General features: G+C 40.8%; 1 protein-coding gene across 5 annotated transcripts in view; it reads left to right on the top strand.

The window, feature by feature from the left end:
* LARS2 (leucyl-tRNA synthetase 2, mitochondrial) overlaps positions 1-22481 on the top strand; it is a 113916-nt gene that overhangs the window by 49216 nt on the left and 42219 nt on the right. For all 5 annotated transcript variants that reach the window (XM_030551158.1, XM_030551161.1, XM_030551159.1 and 2 more), the window contains exons 8-11: positions 8636-8743; positions 12383-12542; positions 15925-16029; positions 22298-22413. In XM_030551158.1, the coding sequence (XP_030407018.1) occupies positions 8636-8743; positions 12383-12542; positions 15925-16029; positions 22298-22413 (489 nt within the window). The remainder of the gene's footprint in view (positions 1-8635; positions 8744-12382; positions 12543-15924; positions 16030-22297; positions 22414-22481) is intronic.

Here is a 22481-nt window from a genome sequence, read left to right as displayed (position 1 = left end):
GCCAAACAGGCTGGGGGAAAAGGTTAGCAAAGGCTTTTTCCCCTGGAGAAATGTCAAGCCATGTACAGCAAGGTTATCTGCACGATTCAAACACAACCTCTGTAGGCTCCTAAGAGTGAGCCTTGCAGTCAATTTGTTCCTGCAAAACCCTCCCCAATGGCAGTGATACCTCTTCATTCCTCCTTCCAGGGAGTGAGTAGGGTGAGTGGGGTAAGCCAGGTAAGGGCCAGCATGTTAACAAGAGCGATGTCAGGCTCCATAATGTTTCAGACCCAAAAGGCTCCATTGCTGAGATACCAAAGGCTGCTGCTGCTGCAGCATCCCTCCCCAGGGATACGGTTAGCCCCTCAGAAGGTATCAGAGGGTAGCCGTGTTAGTCTGGATCTGTAAAAGCAGCAAAGAATCCTGTGGCACCTTATAGACTAACAGACGTTTTGGAGCATGAGCTTTCGTGGGTGAATACCCACTTCCTCAGATGCATGTAATGGAAATATCCAGGGGCAGGTATATATATGTGTGCTAGCAAGCAAGCTAGAGATAACGAGGTCAGTTCAATCAGGGAGGATGAGGCCCTGTTCTAGCAGTTGAGGTGTGAAAACCAAGAGAGGAGAAACTGGTTCTGTAATTGGCAAGCCATTCACAGTCTTTGTTCAATCCTGAGCTGATGGTGTCAAATTTGCAGATGAACTGAAGCTCAGCAGTTTCTCTTTGAAGTCTGGTCCTGAAGTTTTTTTGCTGCAGGATGGCCACCTTAAGGTCTGCTATAGTGTGGCCAGGGAGGTTGAAGTGCTCTCCTACAGGTTTTTGTATATTGCCATTCCTAATGTCTGATTTGTGTCCATTTATCCTTTTCCGTAGAGACTGTCCAGTTTGGCCGATGTACATAGCAGAGGGGCATTGCTGGCATATGATGGCGTATATTACATTGGTGGATGTGCAGGTGAATGAACCAGTGATGGTGTGGCTGATCTGGTTAGGTCCTGTGATGGTGTCGCTGGTGTAGATATGTGGGCAGAGTTGGCATCGAGGTTTGTTGCATGGATTGGTTCCTGAGCTAGAGTTATTATGGTGTGGTGTGCAGTTACTGGTGAGAATATGTTTCAGGTTGGCAGGTTGTCTGTGGGCAAGGATTGGCCTGCCACCCAAGGCCTGTGAAAGTGTGGGATCATTGTCCAGGATGGGTTGTAGATCCTTGATGATGCGTTGGAGGGGTTTTAGCTGGGGGCTGTATGTGATGGCCAGTGGAGTCCTGTTGGTTTCTCTCTTGGGTTTGTCTCGCAGTAGGAGGCTTCTGGGTACACGTCTGGCTCTGTTGATCTGTTTCCTTATTTCCTCATGCGGGTATTGTAGTTTTGAGAATGCTTGGTGGAGATTTTGTAGGTGTTGGTCTCTGTCTGAGGGGTTAGAGCAAATGCGGTTGTACCTCAGTGCTTGGCTGAAGCTTCCATCCCGGGCACATCACACGATCCATTGTCTACAGCCAAGCACTGAGGTACAACCGCATTTGCTCTAACCCCTCAGACAGAGACCAACACCTACAAAATCTCCACCAAGCATTCTCAAAACTACAATACCCGCATGAGGAAATAAGGAAACAGATCAACAGAGCCAGACGTGTACCCAGAAGCCTCCTACTGCGAGACAAACCCAAGAGAGAAACCAACAGGACTCCACTGGCCATCACATACAGCCCCCAGCTAAAACCCCTCCAACGCATCATCAAGGATCTACAACCCATCCTGGACAATGATCCCACACTTTCACAGGCCTTGGGTGGCAGGCCAATCCTTGCCCACAGACAACCTGCCAACCTGAAACATATTCTCACCAGTAACTGCACACCACACCATAATAACTCTAGCTCAGGAACCAATCCATGCAACAAACCTCGATGCCAACTCTGCCCACATATCTACACCAGCGACACCATCACAGGACCTAACCAGATCAGCCACACCATCACTGGTTCATTCACCTGCACATCCACCAATGTAATATACGCCATCATATGCCAGCAATGCCCCTCTGCTATGTACATCGGCCAAACTGGACAGTCTCTACGGAAAAGGATAAATGGACACAAATCAGACATTAGGAATGGCAATATACAAAAACCTGTAGGAGAGCACTTCAACCTCCCTGGCCACACTATAGCAGACCTTAAGGTGGCCATCCTGCAGCAAAAAAACTTCAGGACCAGACTTCAAAGAGAAACTGCTGAGCTTCAGTTCATCTGCAAATTTGACACCATCAGCTCAGGATTGAACAAAGACTGTGAATGGCTTGCCAATTACAGAACCAGTTTCTCCTCTCTTGGTTTTCACACCTCAACTGCTAGAACAGGGCCTCATCCTCCCTGATTGAACTGACCTCGTTATCTCTAGCTTGCTTGCTAGCACACATATATATACCTGCCCCTGGATATTTCCATTACATGCATCTGAGGAAGTGGGTATTCACCCACGAAAGCTCATGCTCCAAAACGTCTGTTAGTCTATAAGGTGCCACAGGATTCTTTGCTGCCCCCTCAGAAGGGGAGTTCTGTCTCTGGACTTCACAGATAGGAAGATGGAGGCCATTCTCAAACAAGACTTTGAAGCCTCCTCTACTGCCTACCGAGTGTCCCTGGGAGCAGCTGCCTGCTTTGCAAGAGTATCTCTCCTGGCTGGGAGATCACAAACCCCTAATGGAGAGAGATCACCCTGACTTTGGCTCCATTTTAATGACTGTCTCTCTAGCAACAGTTTTGCTAGTGGGGCTGGTTTTGTCCAGTGTCTAAATTAATGATCTGGAGGATGGCGTGGATTGCCCCCTCAGCAAGTTTGCAGATGACACTAAACTGAGAGGAGTGATAGATACATTGGAGGTAGGGATAGGATACAGGGAGACCTAGCCATATTAGAGGATTGGGCCAAAATAAATCTGATGAGGTTCAACAAGGACAAGTGCAGAGTCCTGCACTTAGGATGGAAGAATCCCATGCACTGCTACAGACTAGAGACCGAGTGGCTAGGCGGCAGTTCTGCAGAAAAGGATATAGGGGTTACAGTGGATGAGAAGCTGGAAATGAGTCAACAGTGCGCCCTTGTTGCCAAGAAGGCTAACAGCATTTTGGGCTGTATAAGTAGGAGCATTGCCAGCAGGTCAAGGGACATGATCATTGCCAGGAGGGATAGGTCAGTGGTTTGCGCATCTGCCTATTAAACCCAGGGTTGTAAGTCCCATTCTTGAGGGGGCAATTTGGGGCAAAAATCTTTCTGGGAATTCGTCCTGCTTTGGGCAGGGGGTTGGACTAGATGACCTCCTGAGGTCCCTTCCAACCCTGATATTCTATGATTCTATCTGTATTGTAAATTTCCTTCCTTCTAGACCAGCCAAAGGGAGGAGAGTTCCAGCTGGACAGGGGTAGGCAGACTTTTTGCCCTGAGGGCCACATCGAGTTTCCAAAATTGCATGGAGGACCGGTTGGGCAGGCTGTGCATCCCCAAACAGCCAGGCATGGCCCAGCCTTTGCCCCCTATCTGACCCGCCCTGCTTCTCACCCCCTGATGGCCCCCCAGGACTCCCACGCCATCTATCCCTCCCTCCCTGTCCCCCTGAATCCCCCCGGATTCCTCACCCCGATTGCCCTTGTCGCCCCATTCAATCCCTCCTCTCATTCCTGACTGCCCCCCCGACCCCTGCCCCATCCAACCATCCCCAAACCCCTGCCCCTGAGTGCCCCCCCACCCTATCCAACCCCCACCTCCTTCCTGACTGCCCCCTGGGGACCGCTGCCCCCTTTCAACCCCTCTATTTCCCACCCTCTGGCTGCCCTGACCCCTATCCACACTCCTGCCCCTGACCACCACCCCGAACATAGGCGCTGACTCTGTTGGTGCTCTGCACCCACCGGCAGCCAAGCTCCCCGCTCCAGCTCACCTCCGCCTCTGCCTCCTCCCCTGAGCGCACCCATCCCTGCTTCTCCTCCCAGCACTTGCCACCACAAAACAGCTGTTTCGCACTGTAACAAGCTCTGGGAGGGAGTGGGGCAGAGCGGGTTCGTGGCGCGCTCAGGGGAGGAAGTGGGGAAGAGTCGGGGCTGGGGTGAGGATTTGGGGAGAGAGTTTAATGAGACAGGGAGGGGGTGGAGTTGGGGTGGGAACTTTGGGGAAAGAGTTTGAATGGGGGTGGGGCAGGGGTGAAGTGGAGGAAGGGAGGGAGTAGAGCACGCACCAGCACCAGGGGAAGTTGGCGCCTGTGACCCCAAACTCTCCTGCCCTCTGTCCAGCCCCCCCTGCTCCCCCTTAAGTCACCGTCTGGAGCACCGGCAGCATTTCTATTGTAGACATGGCCTGACTTTTGATTTGTATTTCTTTGTTCATTTTGTTAGTGTGTGTATTGCCTGAGCGCAGTGTAAACTTTTGTTCCTCCCTTATTTGTCTTAGGTCACTTAACCTTTCTCCTTGTGTCCATTCTCTTTGTCACTTTATCGCATTTGATTTTATTCAGTTCTTTGTTTCAGACTTTACTCTCCCAGTGGATGCCTTTATTTTCCCTGCTATTTCTGGTGTCTAATCTAATTACAGAACTAGCTTTTGGCCACATTTATTTATATTTTCTCTATGGTTCCAAATTGTATCTTCTCTATGTGAAAACAAAGTGAGGGACTAGAATTTCCCTTGGGTGCCCGAAGTTAGACTCCGAAATCCGTATTTCAGGCACCCAAATAAGTGTCTTGATTTTCAGTGGTGCTGAGCACCCCCATTTACTTAATCAGGAGAATGAAAAAACTAGTATTACACTTGCTATTGACACTTTTTTCAGCAGCCGATCCATCCTAATTTTATTTGGTGATGAAAATTTCAGAAAACATTTTTCTTTGAACATTTTACAAAAATGTCTTCTTTTACTCAAATGATTTTTAAAAAGTGAGCATATTAAATGAGAGAGAACTGATGAGTATCCAGTTTGAGATTGTTGTACGGTTACCTATTAAATATCGAGTAACATTTATTAACATGTTAGGAATATATCTCCAATGCACATTTTCCCCTTTGTAATACTGTTTAAAATGTTTTAACAGTTGTTTTTTTACTAAATTTCCCAGTGTAGGCCTCTGAAGTTATTAGAGCAATGCCTTAAGTGCAAAGAACTGGGATTGGGGATTATCTGTTCAGAAATGTTGAGGGCATTTATTTTGTCTTTTCATTGTGTACTGTGCAGGCACATACTTATGTGAAGAAGTTTCTGTGCTTACAAAGTGTATTAGGCTATGTATTCACTGCAGAGTTAATTCTAGTTGTTTAAACTCAAGTTAATCTACGTTGAGTGAGAGGGTATGTCTATACTGCAGTGCAAGCCAGAGCTCAGATTTATGCTCAAGCCCTAATCCCCCTTCGGTCCACACACATATATCTCAGACTCTGGCTCAGACTCAGGGCCCTAGGACCTTGCAAGAGTGGAGGGTTCAAGCTCCCACGTCAATGCGGGACCCAGGGTTTGAGCCCTAATGCTTTGCAGGGTAGTGGTCTATGTAGGGGGGCATCAGTGGCTATACTGAGTGTCATGAGTAGCATCACCCACTTCAAGTCTGCCATATCTGTCATTGTCTTCCTCCTCCTTCTGCTGCTGCATCATTAGTTCTGTCAGGTGCCTTTGGTGGGTCAGAAAACACTGCCAAACTGACCAGCAACATCACTTGGAAGCGCTGCCCACATCCTGAAACAGGAGCAAAAGCCCAAGCAAGAGACGTTTCTGAAATGGCGATATCTCCATATTGCTGGCTCCATTGGTTGGGAGTACACAGACCAAAATGACAACTCATCAGGAGGCGTTGGCGGGCTGTTCAAGCTTCTTGTAACATGCAGTGTGGACAGTCAAGATTTTCTCACACTGCCCCATGACAAGGGGCTAGAGCAGCCACATTTCAGGAGGACATTGGGATGTCTGGGATACAGTAGCTTGGAGTCAGGTCTGTGTACTGCAATGCGAACACTGGAATCCCAGGTTTGGGCTTCGGTTAAAAAAACTTTTAACCTGTTGTTGGCAATCAGTGTAGATGCTCAAGCACGGGGTTCTCAAACCCAGGCTCCGCTGACTTGAGTCCCGCTAACCCGGAGCTTACATTGCAGTGTAGACATACCACAGAGTACGTTTACACTGCAATAAAAACCCCACAGCACTGAGTCTCAGAGCCCAGGTTAGATGACTTGGGCTCACAGGCCTCAGGCTGCAGGGCTATAAAATGCAGTGTAGATGTTCAGGCTTGGGCTGAATCCCAGGCTTTAAGACCCTGTGAGAGGGGAATGTCTCAGGGCGTAGGCTTCAGCCTGAAACATCTACACAGCAGTTGTATAGTCTGGAGGACAAGTCCTGCAAGCCCAAGTCAGTTGACCTGGGCCAGCTATGTTCATGCCACAGGTCTTTTATTGCAGTGTAGATGTACCCACAGAGGCCTTCTACACTGCATAATAACACTTAGGCTGCACAGAGTGATTGGATTAGCTACACAAAGTGATTATCAGATGAGGAATTGTGCTAACCTGATCTGTAGGTTATATTTTCTGATGGGCCAGCCAACTCAAGTTAAAAGTACTACCACACTCAAGTTGAGTGTGTGTGTGTGTGTGCACGTGTGTGTGTAATGGACGTGAGTTACGGGCAACACTCGAATTATAAAAAAATCCTAGTAGTCACACAGTGGATTTTGAACAGAACAGTATCTGACTAGCCAGTCAGGTGTCTATTGACCTACTTGCACGCTCTTAAAATGTATTTATATAAAATATATATAATTATTAAAAAAAAAATCCACTCATTGGTTTGTCCTCTGCATTTCTTGCATTGGGTTATTATATGTAAGCACTCAGTATTCACTGTAGATAGAGCCCAGTACTCAAGGGAACAGGATACCAAGCAAGGTAAATAATCTTAACATGAACATTTAGAACAGAACATGGAACAATAAAGGGAATTATTGGTTCATATTCCACTAAAGTCATTACATTATTGTTTTAAAAAGCAGCGGCAGCAGCTTGGCATTCTTATATCTATAGATCAGCAGAAAAGGAAGTAGTTAGTTGAGGATGTAAAAGAAGGTTAATCTAATAAGGAATAATAATCCAAAACAGTATGTAGCTATGGGGTGTGGATGACAAAAATGTATTATATTGTGAATCATAGAGTGAATCATAGTAAAAACATTAGTAGCCAGCAACTAGCATTTGTAACATGCTTTAAATATATAATTTTGGATATTTTTAGTATAATTAAAATATAATAATTGAAAAGAGCACATTGTGTGTTCAGTAATTATATTCTATGAAGTGGGGCCTAATTAGTGACATATAGTATGAATGATCCATGCTCCCTGGCAATTGTAAATTAACAAAATAATAAAAGGCTTTCATGTTGCATGTTGGAGCTGTGCAACTTAAGGGCAAGTGATACAGCATATGGACTCCTCTGCTTAGAAATTAAGTACTGAACATTGTATCAACTATCTTTCTGTCTGACTCATGCCTCCAGCTGTATTTCTGCCAAGGTAAAAGGTAAAAGTTTTGGACAGTGGTGGAATATTCCTAGCAAAAATGTCAAATCTTATGAAGTATAGATTGAGATGGGGTTTCCATTATACCCCCGCCCCTAAAATTCTTTGTTTAAATTCTTTGTGTTTCTTTAATTTAAAAAAAAAAACTTTTCAAATTATGTAGACAAAGTGAGCGGATTTAAAGCAATGCTTCCAACAGCAATCATAATGCTCCATGCTGTTTGTGTGCCTGAGTGCGTAAACTAAGAAAGCAATATGTTTATAACTCGCTATATAAATGTACACAGACTGCATACAAGTTACAGTAATGCAAACTGCTACATTATGGATGGGAAGAAAATAATGGATAATGTGGGAACTATCACTGTGAATTTCTTCTTTGTTGTGTGGGTAGAATCTTATCCGTAATATTGTATTAACATAACATTTTACATTTAATATACACCATTATTGTCAATTAATATTATTTGTATTGCAATAGCAACCAGAGGTCCCATTCAGAATTGGGCCTATTGTGCTAGGTAAAATATAAATAAAATTATAAAAATCTCATAAGGTATGTAAAACTGATGGACAGCATCAGCCTCATTGTTATAGTATGACAATTAGTTGAGTTTGAAGAATTTTGGATAAATAAATGTGACCTATCTGTATAGAGTTTCCAAGCTATTGGCCAGAGACCTAGTCTAAAAATAGCATTCACTCCTGCAAACACATATGCATATAAACAGTCCCTGTTGTGTTCAACAGGACCAATCACATGCACGTTTTTCAGGATCAGGACTACAATTAACACAGATTTAAAATATCTTTCCTTGTTTACTTTTTCTTCCTAGTCTTTCTGTTTTCACTGTTTAAGACTGTGCCCATGAGGAAGCTATGTCTCAAACAATAGGATGCACCACTTTTCTGGTCTTTGCCGTGTTCCACTAGTTCTTGAAAGATAAGAAATTGGAGGAGCTATAGTAGAATAACACCTTGTTCATGTTTTTACTCCTGCAGCTCTACTGCTTTGCCCCTTTATGTAACTAAATTTGAAAGTGTTAATGTATATGGTTTTATATATATGTTAGAGTTGCTGACACCTCCTTTATATTGTGCCAGGCCATGCTTGATTCTTTGTCTGATCTCCCTGAGTGGTATGGTATAAAGGAAATGCAAGCAAACTGGATAGGTGATTGTGTTGGATGTTATCTTGACTTCGTGTTAAAGGTAAGTCAGAAATTTGACCATCCCTTTCTTCGTGTGGATTATGCAAAATGACTGAAATGCATAATGGGATTTCTCTTAATATCTAGAAGACTTTTGAAAGTTAAGGATAGTATTACATATTGTTTTACAAATATATATATAATATATATATATATATAATATATATATATATATATATATATATATATATATATATATATATATATAGTTTATTAAATGTAACATTTTGCATTGTTTTTATTGTTATTGCACTATAACATTCAAAGCTCATTGAAGATTTCCTGCAGAAAGATTGTGGCAGACCTTAGTATTTTTGTAAGTGAACTTTTACTTAATAACCCAAATCTGTGGCTGATCAGAATTCACAATTCTAACCCAAAGCAAATTAAGATGTGAGATTACTTAAATATATCAGGTTTAGTGGGAAGCTAACGTTATGAGACTATGTTTAATCACTGGATGGAGTAACAAACAGATATGTAGGATTAAGATAAAACAAAGAGGAGAGGTATGTTGAGCTGTGTTTCTGAGTGTTCTCGTAATGATCATATAAGCTTCATGCGTCACATTTAAAAGCTCCAGTTCTTCATTGTACTGGAATTTATTCATGGGACAAAAGTAGTAAAATTTTAGTAGCTTCTCATTAGTATAAAAAGCAAGAAACTGAAATCCTAATTCAAAATTTGTTGTATGAGTTCAGCAGTTTGGAACCCTGTAGCTGTTCAGTTCTGTCTGTGTCGCCTAGGGTCCACAAAGTCCACAGACGAGTGCTGAGAAGTTATACAGATCTAACGTAGTAGTTATTTCATCTCCAACCATTCCCAAGAAAAGCCAGCTGCATCAAGTATAAGTATTTTTGCTAGAGTGATTATTAGCTCTTGGGACAAAAATCACATGAAACTATTATTAATTCTTAGTAGGACTAAAGAAAAGCCAGTAGTATTTTGCTGTTGAGTCTTTAAAACTATTTTTGGTTAAATGCTTTGGGTACAGAATCTTCCTTTGCTCAATATTTGTTTTCCTTCCTAACATTGAGTCCTGCCAACCTGCATGACCACAGAAATTTTTTAAAGCAACAGAGTTGTTGAGGATGCACACATATACCTCTCAACCCCGTAGATATCAGTGTAGAGCAACAGGAGTAAGAGATTCGTTGTTTTTTTTTCTTTTCCTCCACTGGAAATGGAAGAACTCCCCTCTTGGGAAATCTATGCTAAATTGAGCCTCTTTATATTGATAGTACTATTTATTGTAAGTACTAAATTTCAATGCAAACTAGAAAATTAGATACGGAGGAACCTAAAGAAAAGTGCTGGATAAAAGAGGAAGGTAGGTAAGGAGAACTTAAGAAAAGTACAGATACACTTTGCCCTGTGCTCTGTCCACAGAACAAAGAGAATATGACATCCTTTTGGAAAGATGCAAAAGTGAAATGACTTTTGATGATGATCAAGTGAGAGATTTTCAAAGGTACAAATGGTGTTAGGCACCTAGCTTCCAATCACTTTCAGTGAGAGTTAGGTGCCTAATTGCTTTGGCCTAACATTTCATAAATGACTGATGACTTTAGGTGTTTTAATTTCTGGGAGCCTAAATTGAAATACCTTAAAGGGGCTCTGCACATCTGAAAAACAGGCCACCTTAGTCAGAGGCTTCTGTAAATATATGCCTAGATGTGCACTTGAAAATTTCCTCTGAGGCTCCATGTGCTAAAGCATTTAACTGGAACAAAATTCTGTAGCAATTCTGCAGTAGCTTAATTTAAATGTTAAAAAATAGATTTTAATTAATAAAATATTAAAATAAATATCAATATACAGTGTTCCCAGTGTTAGTCATATATTACACTTAATTTATTTCATATTGTGCCATCTTTTCCAGTTTTCATTATGCGTTGTAAGTACAAAAATCTGCAGCATTTAACTTCACTGTAGAAATGTCAGTGGGGAGGCTGGAGATGGAAACAGTTTAAAGTTCTGTTTAGATTTCAGATTCAGCGCCTCATTTAGATGAATAATGGGATAATTTCTGTCAGAACTGTTGTCACAGGATGACTGCAGACTCCGAAAAATAAGATTATTTTCACTACCACTAGGGCCATAGCCATAATTTTTTTTAAATGAAAGTTTAGATTCTGGATCACAAGTCTGTGGCAAGGGATAGATTTTCATGGTAAATTCTGTAGCCCCAGAATACACCAGTCCCTGAATAATGCTTACCATGCATAAAGTCATTTAGTCATTTACTTATAATACATTAAAGTGATTTGCAAACATTAACTGTGATATTCAACCAATAGGTCTGATACAGTGCTTATTGCAGTGAATGGAAAGGCTCCCATTGACTTGTGTAGGCACTGGATAAGACTAAATACCCAAAGAGGTTCTTAAGTATGATTATCCCTATTTTATAGATGGGGAAACAGAGGCAAGAAAATTCTCTTTTCCAGAGCCACAGAGAGAGATGGTGTCTTAGTCAGGATTAGAGCTCTGGAGAGTTAACTTCTAAGGCTGCCTCAAATACACAGCTGACTGTGATATTGGGTGTTATCCTTGTGTATCTGATGGATTAATTGGGCCTTTAATGTGAATAGAAAGGAAGGTGTGGTATTGTATTAAGTTAGATAGACTATATAGGCCAAAGGTTTTCACATAACCCCAGTCTCTGTCCAACAATAAACAGCGTTAAACGGTCCTCGGTTTGGTACACGGAGACCTCGGCCAACTTACTACCACAGCAACCATTAAAAATCCTTGTAACCTTTTATTAAAGATACAGAAAAGAAGGAAAAATAGCTAAAGCATTTGAAATCTGAAGTATTATGTAAGGCTTTCATTTTAACAATATCCTTTATTTCCTTTAGCTAGAGAGAGTTTTTAGATGGAAAAAAACGCCTTGTTTGACAATGTCCTACGTGGTGTTAATAACTATCCTTTTGGGTAAAAGAGAAGTTAGTTGTGATGGGGTGGAGTTATTGCTTCTGCTGCTACTCCTGTTAAAGTCCAATCCCTTTCATCCTAAGTGGTGGTTGGGAGTCAGCTGGAGCCAGTAGAGGTGGCGATGTTATCTGGGTCCCTTTCTCTAACCCAGTCTGGTCAGGACATCTCAGAATTAGGATAATGAAGGCCTGGGGTCCCAAGAGATTGTGGAGGTGGAAGCCATGAAGGTGAAGTTTACTTCAGTAGCCACCATTTCTGTTATTTCATATTGTCAGTTCTTTCTCTATTTTCTCTCCCCTCCCCCCCAAGTCTGTTTCTTTTAACAAGGAGTGATTGATGGAATAGCCCAACCCCACATGATTTGTACACCATTAGGCCTAATATCTGATGCAGCAGTTTTGGTGCACTAACTTCCAGCTCCATACCATATGCTTTTAACAAACATAATTTGAACAGTCCTTGGATTATATCAATATGTGTGTGAGTTTCTGTTTGGACTAATTTAGTCTGTCTGTCTGTTTCTCTTGCTCCTGTTTATAACATTCTTTATTGAAAACAATTTGACCTACTTTCCATGATATATTCCTAAACAGGCAAGTTATAGACCAATTGTCACAGCAGAAGGAAATATTAAAAACGTCATTTTAATGGAGAAAATTAGTAATAAAACTGCTCTGGAATACTTTCTGCTCTTTATCAGGTTAATGGCAAAGAAACAGGAGAGAAGCTAGCTGCCTATACCTATACACCTGAAGCCATTTATGGAGCTTCCCACTTATATGTTTTACCTGATCATAGACTACTGCATGCAAATAGTAGTCTGAAGGAAGTGTTGCAGAGTGAGTTTATCCCAGGCAAAGGTGAGTTTTTGGTCAGTTTTTATTTTATTCTGGAACTGTGATAGTTTTAGAGACTAATGTTAAAAAAAGGGAAGCATGAACCTGAAAATTCCTGTTAAGGAGAAACAATTCCTTTGATTCTTTGTACATGTCAAGTAGTATCATTTTACCTCGCCCTGACTTCAAGGACAGTGGGATGACAATGTCTGGAATATTAGTCTTAGTATTATAATGGTTGATAAACCTTTAAAGAATACAATTGGTTGCATGAAAATAGTGGGCCAGATCCCTGTTTCTGTTCTGGGTCCTTTCTACCATGTCCAGATTCTGGTTGTAGTTGCCCAGTGGAAAATTGTCCTGGTGGATTGTTGCCTCCTCATTGTAATAAAGCTGGCAGAGTTAGCCACACATATCTCCCCATTCTGCCCTACCCCATCCCGGGGGTGTAGAGGGCATGTGGGAAAAGATGGGAGTGTGGAGGGAGCAGGCTAAGATATGCTTTGGCACACTGATCGTCAGCTGCCATAACATCCCAGTGGAGTAAGTTAGAGCAGCTCCATGGCTGGCCTTGACTTACTCTGGAGCTGGCACAGACTGTTCTCCAGAGTAAGAGAGTTGTAACTGACTTCTTAACAAACACCACACTCACCTGGGCTAAGTAGAGGTATGGCCTGTTATTTTGTTACATTTGGAAACTCACAATCAGGATGCCTTAAAAAGCAGATTAAGTACAAAATATACGTATTTTATTTCTACTTCATTCTGCTAATACTTATATTTTTATTAAGTTGAAAAAATCTTATCTTGTGCACATGTGTTTATAATATAAGGTCAAATCCTCTGCTTTGCTCCTCTCGTGCTCATTGGAACAGATAATATCTCCCTGACTCTCTTCCCAATGTCTGGCCTGAGTATAGATTTAGGGCTACTCTAAGTTCTCACAGCTCACAGTAGTCCCTAAGGGGCCATCTGCCTTCTATGGGTAGTTGGAGCACAGTGCATTTCAGCTACTCTTTCCCACCTGTGACATGCTCGCTGCACTGAGGGCTGTACGGAGGGTGATATAGGAACTGGCTATGCCAGGTTTACAGCTGTTGGAGACTTGCCCACATGGGAGAGATCCCCAACAGGAAAGATAAGCCTGATTCCGTCCCCTTTGCGCCACTGTGCACAGGGTCAGAGCTGGCCAGAGAATCTTGCTCTGTGCCTTTAATATCATAATTGCATACTACTTTTTCCACCTCATTCAGTGACAGAATACCTGGCTCAGAGAATGAGGTAGCTGTTCAAGAATTATTTTTATCTTTGCTGCTCAATGTGTGGCCCACTGTCTCATTAACTTCATACTCTCCAACTTCTGCAAGGAATGAGGAAGGAATCAGTGGAAAAAAAATAAGGTGAACATGTAATTAAAGATGATGCCATAATATAAATGCGCAGGGAGCAGAGTTAAAGTACTTCCTGACTTGAATGGTTCATTTTTACAACCTTGATATTTTTCATACTGAATCAGAAGAAACTGGGGCTGAAAGGTATTGGTTATCCCGAGCCTCTTCCATGGGAGCCAGGAGAAACTGGAGCTGGGATATCAGAGGGATTCTATTGTATGATTAAAAACCACTATGCCTGTGAGAAATGCATGTTAAGCTCTTATAACTCAGCTAAATCAAAACAGATTTTCACTGGCCCAGAGAAGGGCACAGCTGCATCCTAGGGATTACATCCTTACCAACTTTTATATTCCTATGCCAGACGACTGGAGCGCAAAAGCTGTGCAGTAAAGATCACGTGTTATTTTTTTATAATGGCAAAAGTGTATTTTTTACACATTTCCTACACAAAAATAGTTGAACAATTGTTGCTTCAAGTTGCCTAAAGGAATTCACCCTCCTGTGAGACCAGATCTAGAAAATTTCAGCCAGAATGATGAAAGTTTGAGAAAGTTATAAGCAATTGAAAAGAACCTTTAAAATGGAAATAGTTACACACCTTGTGATGCACCCTCGGGGTACAGTCTGGACTGTGAGACCACTGTGTCCCATTAATTCTCCTCCCTGGGCTGTATCTTACAGTGTGCTAGTGACAAGCAGCAAAACCCCTCCAGGTGCTGTGCTCCCTCAGTCAACAACATGCAGGGACACACCCAGCTAAGTTGCATGAATGATCTGTAAGACACTCATGAATTATACAGTGAGAGGCCCCAGCGAATTTCCCCAGACTTGCACCCCAGAAATGTACCGTTTTATACAGCTCAAGACCTCCTCTTGAACAGCACGAGCTCATCAATTAGTTCACCACTTCGTCAAAGGAAAGTGGACATGCACCAGCCTTTGTGACATGGGGGGGGCTAGGTTACCCCCATTTGGCACATGCCCTCTCTGAGGAGTCTCTGGGACAGTTGATTCTTATTGATGGGCCATCAACACATCTGGTCGGTCCTGATGTAAATCTGTCATATCAGTTCTTTATTGTCACTGAAAAGCTACTTGTGGGTGTTTCCCACTTACCACATATTTCAGTAACAAACACATAGCAATACTTCACAGAATATCAGTCCAACCCCCTGCTCCAAGCAGAACCAATCCCCAGACAGATTTTTAGCCCCAGATCCCTAAATGGCCCCCTCAAGGATTGAGCTCACAAGCCTGGATTTAGCAGGCCAATGCTCAAACCACTGAGCTATCCCTCTCCCCCATTATCAAAAATAATAATATAAAGTGAACACTGTGCACTTTGTATTCTGTGTTGTAATTTAAATCAATATTGAAAATGTAGAAAAATATCCAAAATATTTAATAAATTTCAATTGGTATTCTATTGTTATAAGTCCAATTAATCACAATTTTTTTTTTTTTTAGTTAATAGCATGAGTTAACTCAGATTAATTGACAGCCCTAGAATTTACTATTTTAAAGGGTCATTGTCAGCCAAAATAATGCTTTGGTCTGAAATTGTTGTACTAGCTGTTGTTTCAATTAATTTCTAAAATGAGTAACCCTGAAAGAAATTGGAGAACAATAATGTATTTCACTTGGTTTACTTTGTACATTTATCAGTTCTTTGCACATTGTCTGTTCCTCTGTTTCTACTATATAGTGAGTTAGTTTCTTTTATTTGTGGGGATCTTTCACATGCCATCAGGGAACAAAAAAAACAGTTTTTTAAATCACAAAATTTGGCAGTGGGACTTACAGAAGCTTTTAACAGCTTTAAATTCATATTTTGAAATTGACTAGATTCTAAATTGAGCCTCTCCCTTTAAACAAAGAAAGTACTTTGATTCAGTGGGTTACTTCATAAGAAATTAGGATGCAAAGCACAGAAATTTGCATATTAATAAGTGAGATTCTTAGCACTGTTGGTGTCATATTTTAATTATTGTGATCTTTACATGTATTTGCAGACTGCCTTACGTCAGTGACAGCAGTGAACTTACTTACCAACCAGGAGGTTCCTATAGTCATCTCTGCAAAATCAGCTTTTGAGGGCTATATTGATACTAAAATAGGTAAGTGACATTTAAAAATACAAGAGCAACATTGAAGTTTTTCAGTTACCATTTTGGAACACTAGAACTGCTGCTGTAAACCTTGGAAGATAATGGCTGTCTTAGGGCCTTTAGAGGCAATATTCTTCCTAATTAAGGGAAAGGGAAAGGAAAGGTAGCTACGCAGAATTTGTTACAGGTCTGAATACAAAGAGACAGGGTAATATATTGTAATGAAAGAGAAAAATATTATAAAAAATTAATAAAATTAAAAGTTGACTGTAGTGAGACCCCAAGCTTGAAGACCTCCACATTTTCTCTTAAGAATTATAATACAAGACGTGAATATGAGTGTGTCTCTTTCTCACACATACCAAAACAGAACAGCATCAATGCTTGACAAAAAAAATATTTGCCAAAGATCAGACTCGTAGCAGTGTAGTTTTGCTATGCCTACCATACAATAGAACGTCCCAAAAGAAGATATCTTAAAAATTGCCTTACTTCAATAAATGTATCAAACTATCAATCCAAATTTGGCTTTATCTAGTTGTATTTGTTTTGATATCAATAAAATAATACAGAATGTACAATAATTGTGTTTGATCATGGTCAGTGATCTCAAAGCTGGGAACCTGAATGTACCATCCACAGGGCTCTGAGCTCTGTCTTGCCTTGCTACCTCTCCTAGACTCTCTTCTGCTTCTTTCTTTGCACCTTTCTGCTTTTATGTCCTGGGGAGGATGAGCCTATGTATGCTACCCTATAGGGCATGACCAGGCTGAGTGGCAAATGTGGAATATTAGCCCAAATGTGCAGCTTTCTGGAAAACAAGGGCCACTTCAGAGTTCTGATTGAACAAAAAGTCAATAATAAAATACAGAGTTCCTCTTGGTGGGTTCTTGTTAAATCAGTTTTTAAGTTCATTATGTTCTTATAAGTTGCTGAATTTTCTTAGAAATTCTTTATTAACAGTTATTAGAAAAATGGATGAATAAATCAAGTGATGTGACTAGCCTGCTAGCTGTGGTATTATGAGTTTCACAGCATGGGTTGGAACTCGTTAGCCCAATCATATAATAGACTGTATTATTATGGCCAGTTTAGAATCAGTAAAATGTAGGTGAGTGATATGAATTGTTAAAGTGAGAGATTTTTTTAGGTTGTTTTTACCTTCATCTTATTCATCTTATTTTCCTTCACAAAAAAATTTTTTAGGTAGTCTTAAAAAGTGTAAAAGCTTAATACATGTTAGGAAGATGAATCTGAACAAGTGTAGGGGAGGACATTGAGGAGGAAAGACAGAAGGGAACAAAAAAAAAGTGTGTTTTGAATCTTTTCAATTTCTTTTAGAGATTTAAAAAACAAACAAAAAAACCTAACTCAGCTTAATCCAAAAAAGTGTTTTTTATAATTTTAAAGATTCCATGTATTGTCTTTCTCCTGTGTTTTCTCTGTCTTTCTCACTGAGTCAATCAATGCCTTCCTTTCTGGCATCCCCCTCTCAGCCTTTGCAAAGCCAGCCAGAGTTACAAAGCCTTGTAACTTTTTAAAGGTATTCATCTTCTTCAAGATGTTAAACAAACTTGGCTGTTTTATTAGGAGGAGTCCAGATTTTCAAGAGTCTCCAAATTTGCATGTTCAGAATTTTAGCACATGCTTGTTTGTGTATGTATTGAGTTGCTTTGTATACACAAATTGCTTCAAACAGACATTTTTAAATTAATAGGTTATCTTGAAATTTACTTTCTTTGCACCTTTCTGCTTTTATGTCCTGGGGAGGATTAGGCTGTTAATCTAGAACTTTTGATAAGAACTAAATTCAATTAAAAATATTTTTAAAATATTGTATGAGTATTGATAGGATATTTTACTGCATCTTTATTAGTTTGGGGGTGGTATACCATTGGTATTAATATGACTTCCATGTGTCATATTCTTTATTGACTCCTAGTGAAGATTTGATATAACACAGTTCCATTCAACATTTTTGTCATGTACTTCCACTTTAATCTCCAAGGAGTAAATAACTAATACATCATTGTATTTTTGGGAGCCAAAGAATATCAAAGCAATTTCTGGAATAGGAGAGGCCAAATAATTGAGTTTCCCTAATATTACTTTTCATGACAAGCCTTTGTTTTGTTCACTGGCACATACTTTGGTCTTATGTATGCTGGATACCTCCCAGATCTTCCCAGGAAATGCTGGATGCCAACTGTTGAGTTTTAATAGAGGACAGTGGCATCGTCATCTTCTCTAAAGAAAAATAGACTAAAATGTGGGAGCTGCTTTCCTCTATTTGTGCAGCATATGGTAAAACCACCTGTGGTGGATTGCAGAGGATTCTTTGACTTAGTAAGATACCGATATACCATGCTTTAATAGGGGTTTAAGAATGGCAATAGGGAGCTTCTGCTGTGGAGTTTCATATGATTCCACATTTTGGTTTCTTTTTCGTTTGTTCTTTTGTTTTGCAATTAGCTATCTGCTTATGTATTTCCATATATCGACACAGTTGAAATATTTAACATAATGGGTAGTTCCATAGCTGAGTAAGGGTGTATGTGATTTTTTAATTCAAGTTTGTATTGCGATAATTCTAAGGTGGCTGGGTTTTTTAAATCATTTTTTGAGAGCCTCTAGATCTGTAAGATCAACAGTTGTTTCCAAGAATAGGAAGGAAAAAAGCTAGCCTCACATTTGGATTGGTCAATATATCTGCTGTTCTGGCTGATGGAGGCCAACCTATTAATGCAGACTTATTTAAAAAATAGAACTGACCCCCCAAAATGAAAACAAATTAACGTAGAAGGATATACATAGACTCATAGACTCATAGGTCAGAAGGGACCAATCTGATCATCTAGTCTGACCTCCTGCACAAGGCAGGCCACAGAACCCCACCCATCCAATTTTATAACAACCCCTATCCCAGGACCGAGTTATTGAAATCCTCAAAATTGGTTTGAAGACCTCAAGCTGCAGAGAAACCACCAGCAAGCGACCTGTGCCCCACGCTGCAGGGGAAGGCGAAAAACCTCCAGGGCCCCTGCCAATCCGCCCTGGAGGAAAATTCCTTCCCGAACCCAAATATGGCGATCAGCTAAACCCTGAGCATGTGGGCAAGAGTCACCAGCCAGCACCCAAGAAGGAATTCTCTGCAGTAACTCAGTTCCCATTCCATCCAACATCTCCCCTCAGACAATTGAGCAGACCTATCTGGTGGTAATCCAAGATCAATTGCCCAAATTAACGATCCTATCATAACATCCCCTCCATATACTTATCAAGCTTTGTCTTAAAGCCAGGAAAGTCTTTTGCCCCCACTACTTCCCTCGGAAGGCTGTTCCAGAACTTCACTCCCCTAATGGTTAGAAACCTTCATCTAATTTCAAGTCTAAACTTCCTAATATCCAGTTTATACCCATTCGTCCTCGTGCTTACATTAGTACTAAACTTAAATAATTCCTCTCCCTCCCTAACGTTAACCCCCCTGATATATTTATATAGAGCAAGCATATCCCCCCGCAGCCTTCTTTTGGCCAGGCTAAACAGGCCAAGCTCTTTGAGTCTCCTTTCATAAGGCAGTTTTTCCATTCCTCGGATCATCCTTGTAGCCCGTCTCTGAACCTGTTCCAGTTTGAATTCATCCTTCTTGAACATGGGACACCAGAACTGCACACAGTATTCCAGATGGGGTCTCACCAATGCCTTGTATAACGGTACTAACACCTCCTTATCCTTGCAGGAAATACCCCGCCTGATGCATCCCAAAATCGCATTTGCTTTTTTAACAGCCGTATCACATTGGCGACTCATAGTCATCCTGCTATCAACCAGTACCCCAAGGTCCTTCTCCTCCTCCGTCGCTTCCAACTGATGCGCCCCCAACGTATATCCAAAATTCTTATTATTAATTCCTAAATGCATAACCTTGCACTTTTCACTATTATATTTCATCCTATTTCTATTACTCCAGTTTACAAGGTGGTTCAGATCTTCCTGAATAGTATCCCTGTCCTTCTCCATGTTAGCAATACCCCCCAGCTTCGTGTCATCTGCAAACTTTATTAGCACAGTCCCGCTCTTTGTGCCAAGGTCAGTAATAAAAAGGTTAAATAAGATCGGCCCCAAAACCGATCCTTGAGGGACTCCACTAGTGACCTCCTTCCAGCCTGACAGTTCACCTTTCAATACGACCCTCTGGAGTCTCCCCTTTAACCAGTTCCTTATCCACCTTACAACTTTCATATTCATTCCCATCTTTGCTAATTTGACTAACAGTTCCCCGTGCGGAACCGTGTCGAACGCCTTACTGAAATCTAGGTAAATTATATCTACCGCATTTCCTTTATCTAAGTAATCCGTCATCTTCTCAAAGAAGGAGATCAGATTGGTTTGACACGATCTACCTTTACTAAATCCGTGTTGCAATTCGTCCCAATTACCATTGACCTCTATGTCCTTAACTACTTTCTCCCTTAAAATTTTTTCCAAGACCTTACATACTACAGACGTCAAGCTAACAGGCCTATAATTACCCAGATCACTTTTATTCCCTTTCTTAAAAATAGGAACTACATTAGCAATCCTCCAGTCATACGGCACAACCCCCGAGTTTATCGATTGCTTAAAAATTCTCGCTAACGGGCTCACAATTTCACGTGCCAGTTCCTTTAATATCCTCGGATGGAGATTGTCCGGGCCCTCCGACTTCGTCCCATCGAGCTGTTCAAGTACGGCCTCTACCTCAGTTGCGGTAATATCCATTTCCATATCCACATTCCCGTTTATCATCCCTCTATCATCGCAAGGTTCCTCACTAGTCTTATTAAAAACTGAAGCAAAGTACTTGTTTAGATGTTGGGCGATGCCTAGGTTATCCTTAACCTCCATTCCATCCTCAGTGTATAGTGGCCCCACTTGTTCTTTCTTTGTTTTCTTCTTATTTATGTGGCTGTAGAACCTTTTACTATTGGTTTTGATTCCCTTTGCAAGGTCCAGTTCAATGCGGCTTTTAGCCTTCCTCACTTTATCCCTACATGTTCTGACCTCACCAAGGTAGCTTTCCTTACTGATCCTGCCTTTCTTCCACTCCCTGTAAGCTTTCTGCTTTTGTCTAATCCCCTCTCTGAGTTGCTTGCTCATCCAGTTTGGCCTACAACTCCTGCCCATGGTTTTTTTCCCCTTTCTTGGGATGCAGGCTTCCGACAGTCTCTGCAGCTGCGACTTAAAGTAATTCCAGGCCTCCTCCGCATTTAAATCCAGTAATTCTTCCGTCCAATCCACTTCCCTAACTAATTTCCTTAACTCTTTAAAATTAGCCCTCGAGAAGTCATCGTGTTATATAGTATGTCAAACAACATATAATTGTATATTTGAATATAAATACGTATAATAAAAATGGGGATTTTTTTAGCTAACCACCAGAATGCTGTCCTTGTAGGTGAAACACAGCAGCTGCTGAACAGATTGCAGCTGTCAGGCAGTAGCATTGTGAAACAAGGGTTATTTTAAAATAATACATCACTTTTTGATATTGGTAAGTGGCAGCAATAAAAAGAATTCTGTGTGGGTTAGAAAAGACTTGTATTCAAAATGTGTGAATGTCCCAGGTAATAAGGCATAGTGGGAAAAGGTGTCATCGGTGGCCTTAAATATTCTGACAGAATGGCTTATTCTGGCAGCAGTAAGAAATGCTTTCTCTAGCTTTATTCTGAATGTAAGGTTGACATTACTTTGAATTGGAATTACTGGAGATGACTTTGTCATAGCAAAGGATGAGATTTTAAAAAGAAGGGTCAGCAGTGTTGAAGGACATTGTCAAGTTAAGTCATTTTCTTTTTTTAAAAACCTTACCTTTGTTTTCAATAACACCTTCAGTTATTTTATAACAACTTACTATGTATTTTTGCTATTTGCTTAGCTTTTGCATTTCTCTCAATTTGGTAAATGAAAACAGATTAGTCAATTTCAGTTTTATTTTTAGTCAATTTCAGACCCAATCACTTTCAGGTTCTCCTGAGCTAGCACAGTAATAATGATTTTTGGGTTGTAAACACTATAAGAGAATGTTTTATTTATAACGGTTGTCACTGAAATTTCACAAGCTTTTTATCAATTTTGTGAAATTTTGGCAACATTTTACTTGCCAATGTCTTTTTAAAGCCATTGGAAAGAAGTAAATACGTACCAATAGATGAAAATATTTTCCTCAAAAAAATTATGAGGAGCAGCCATGTGTTAGCCAATTATGAAACTGACTTTTTTCCTCTTCCATGGCTAGGAATTCCTAGTATTAATCCAGAAGATGCTGCTGTTGCTCAGAATCTGGGTCTCTCTTTCTCTGAAATCATTGAAACACTACCAGATGGTTTAGAGAACCTCGTCAACTCTGGAGAGGTTGGTGCACGTGTACTGCATTTCTTTCTAAAGTACAGTGATAGTGCATACTAAAACCCACTACTTGG

This window comes from Gopherus evgoodei, chromosome 2 (genome assembly GCF_007399415.2).
Source record: "Gopherus evgoodei ecotype Sinaloan lineage chromosome 2, rGopEvg1_v1.p, whole genome shotgun sequence".
Lineage (NCBI taxonomy): Eukaryota > Metazoa > Chordata > Testudines > Testudinidae > Gopherus > Gopherus evgoodei.
The sequence above is the reverse complement of the archived record's forward strand: the minus strand, read 5'-3'. Positions and strand labels throughout refer to the sequence as shown.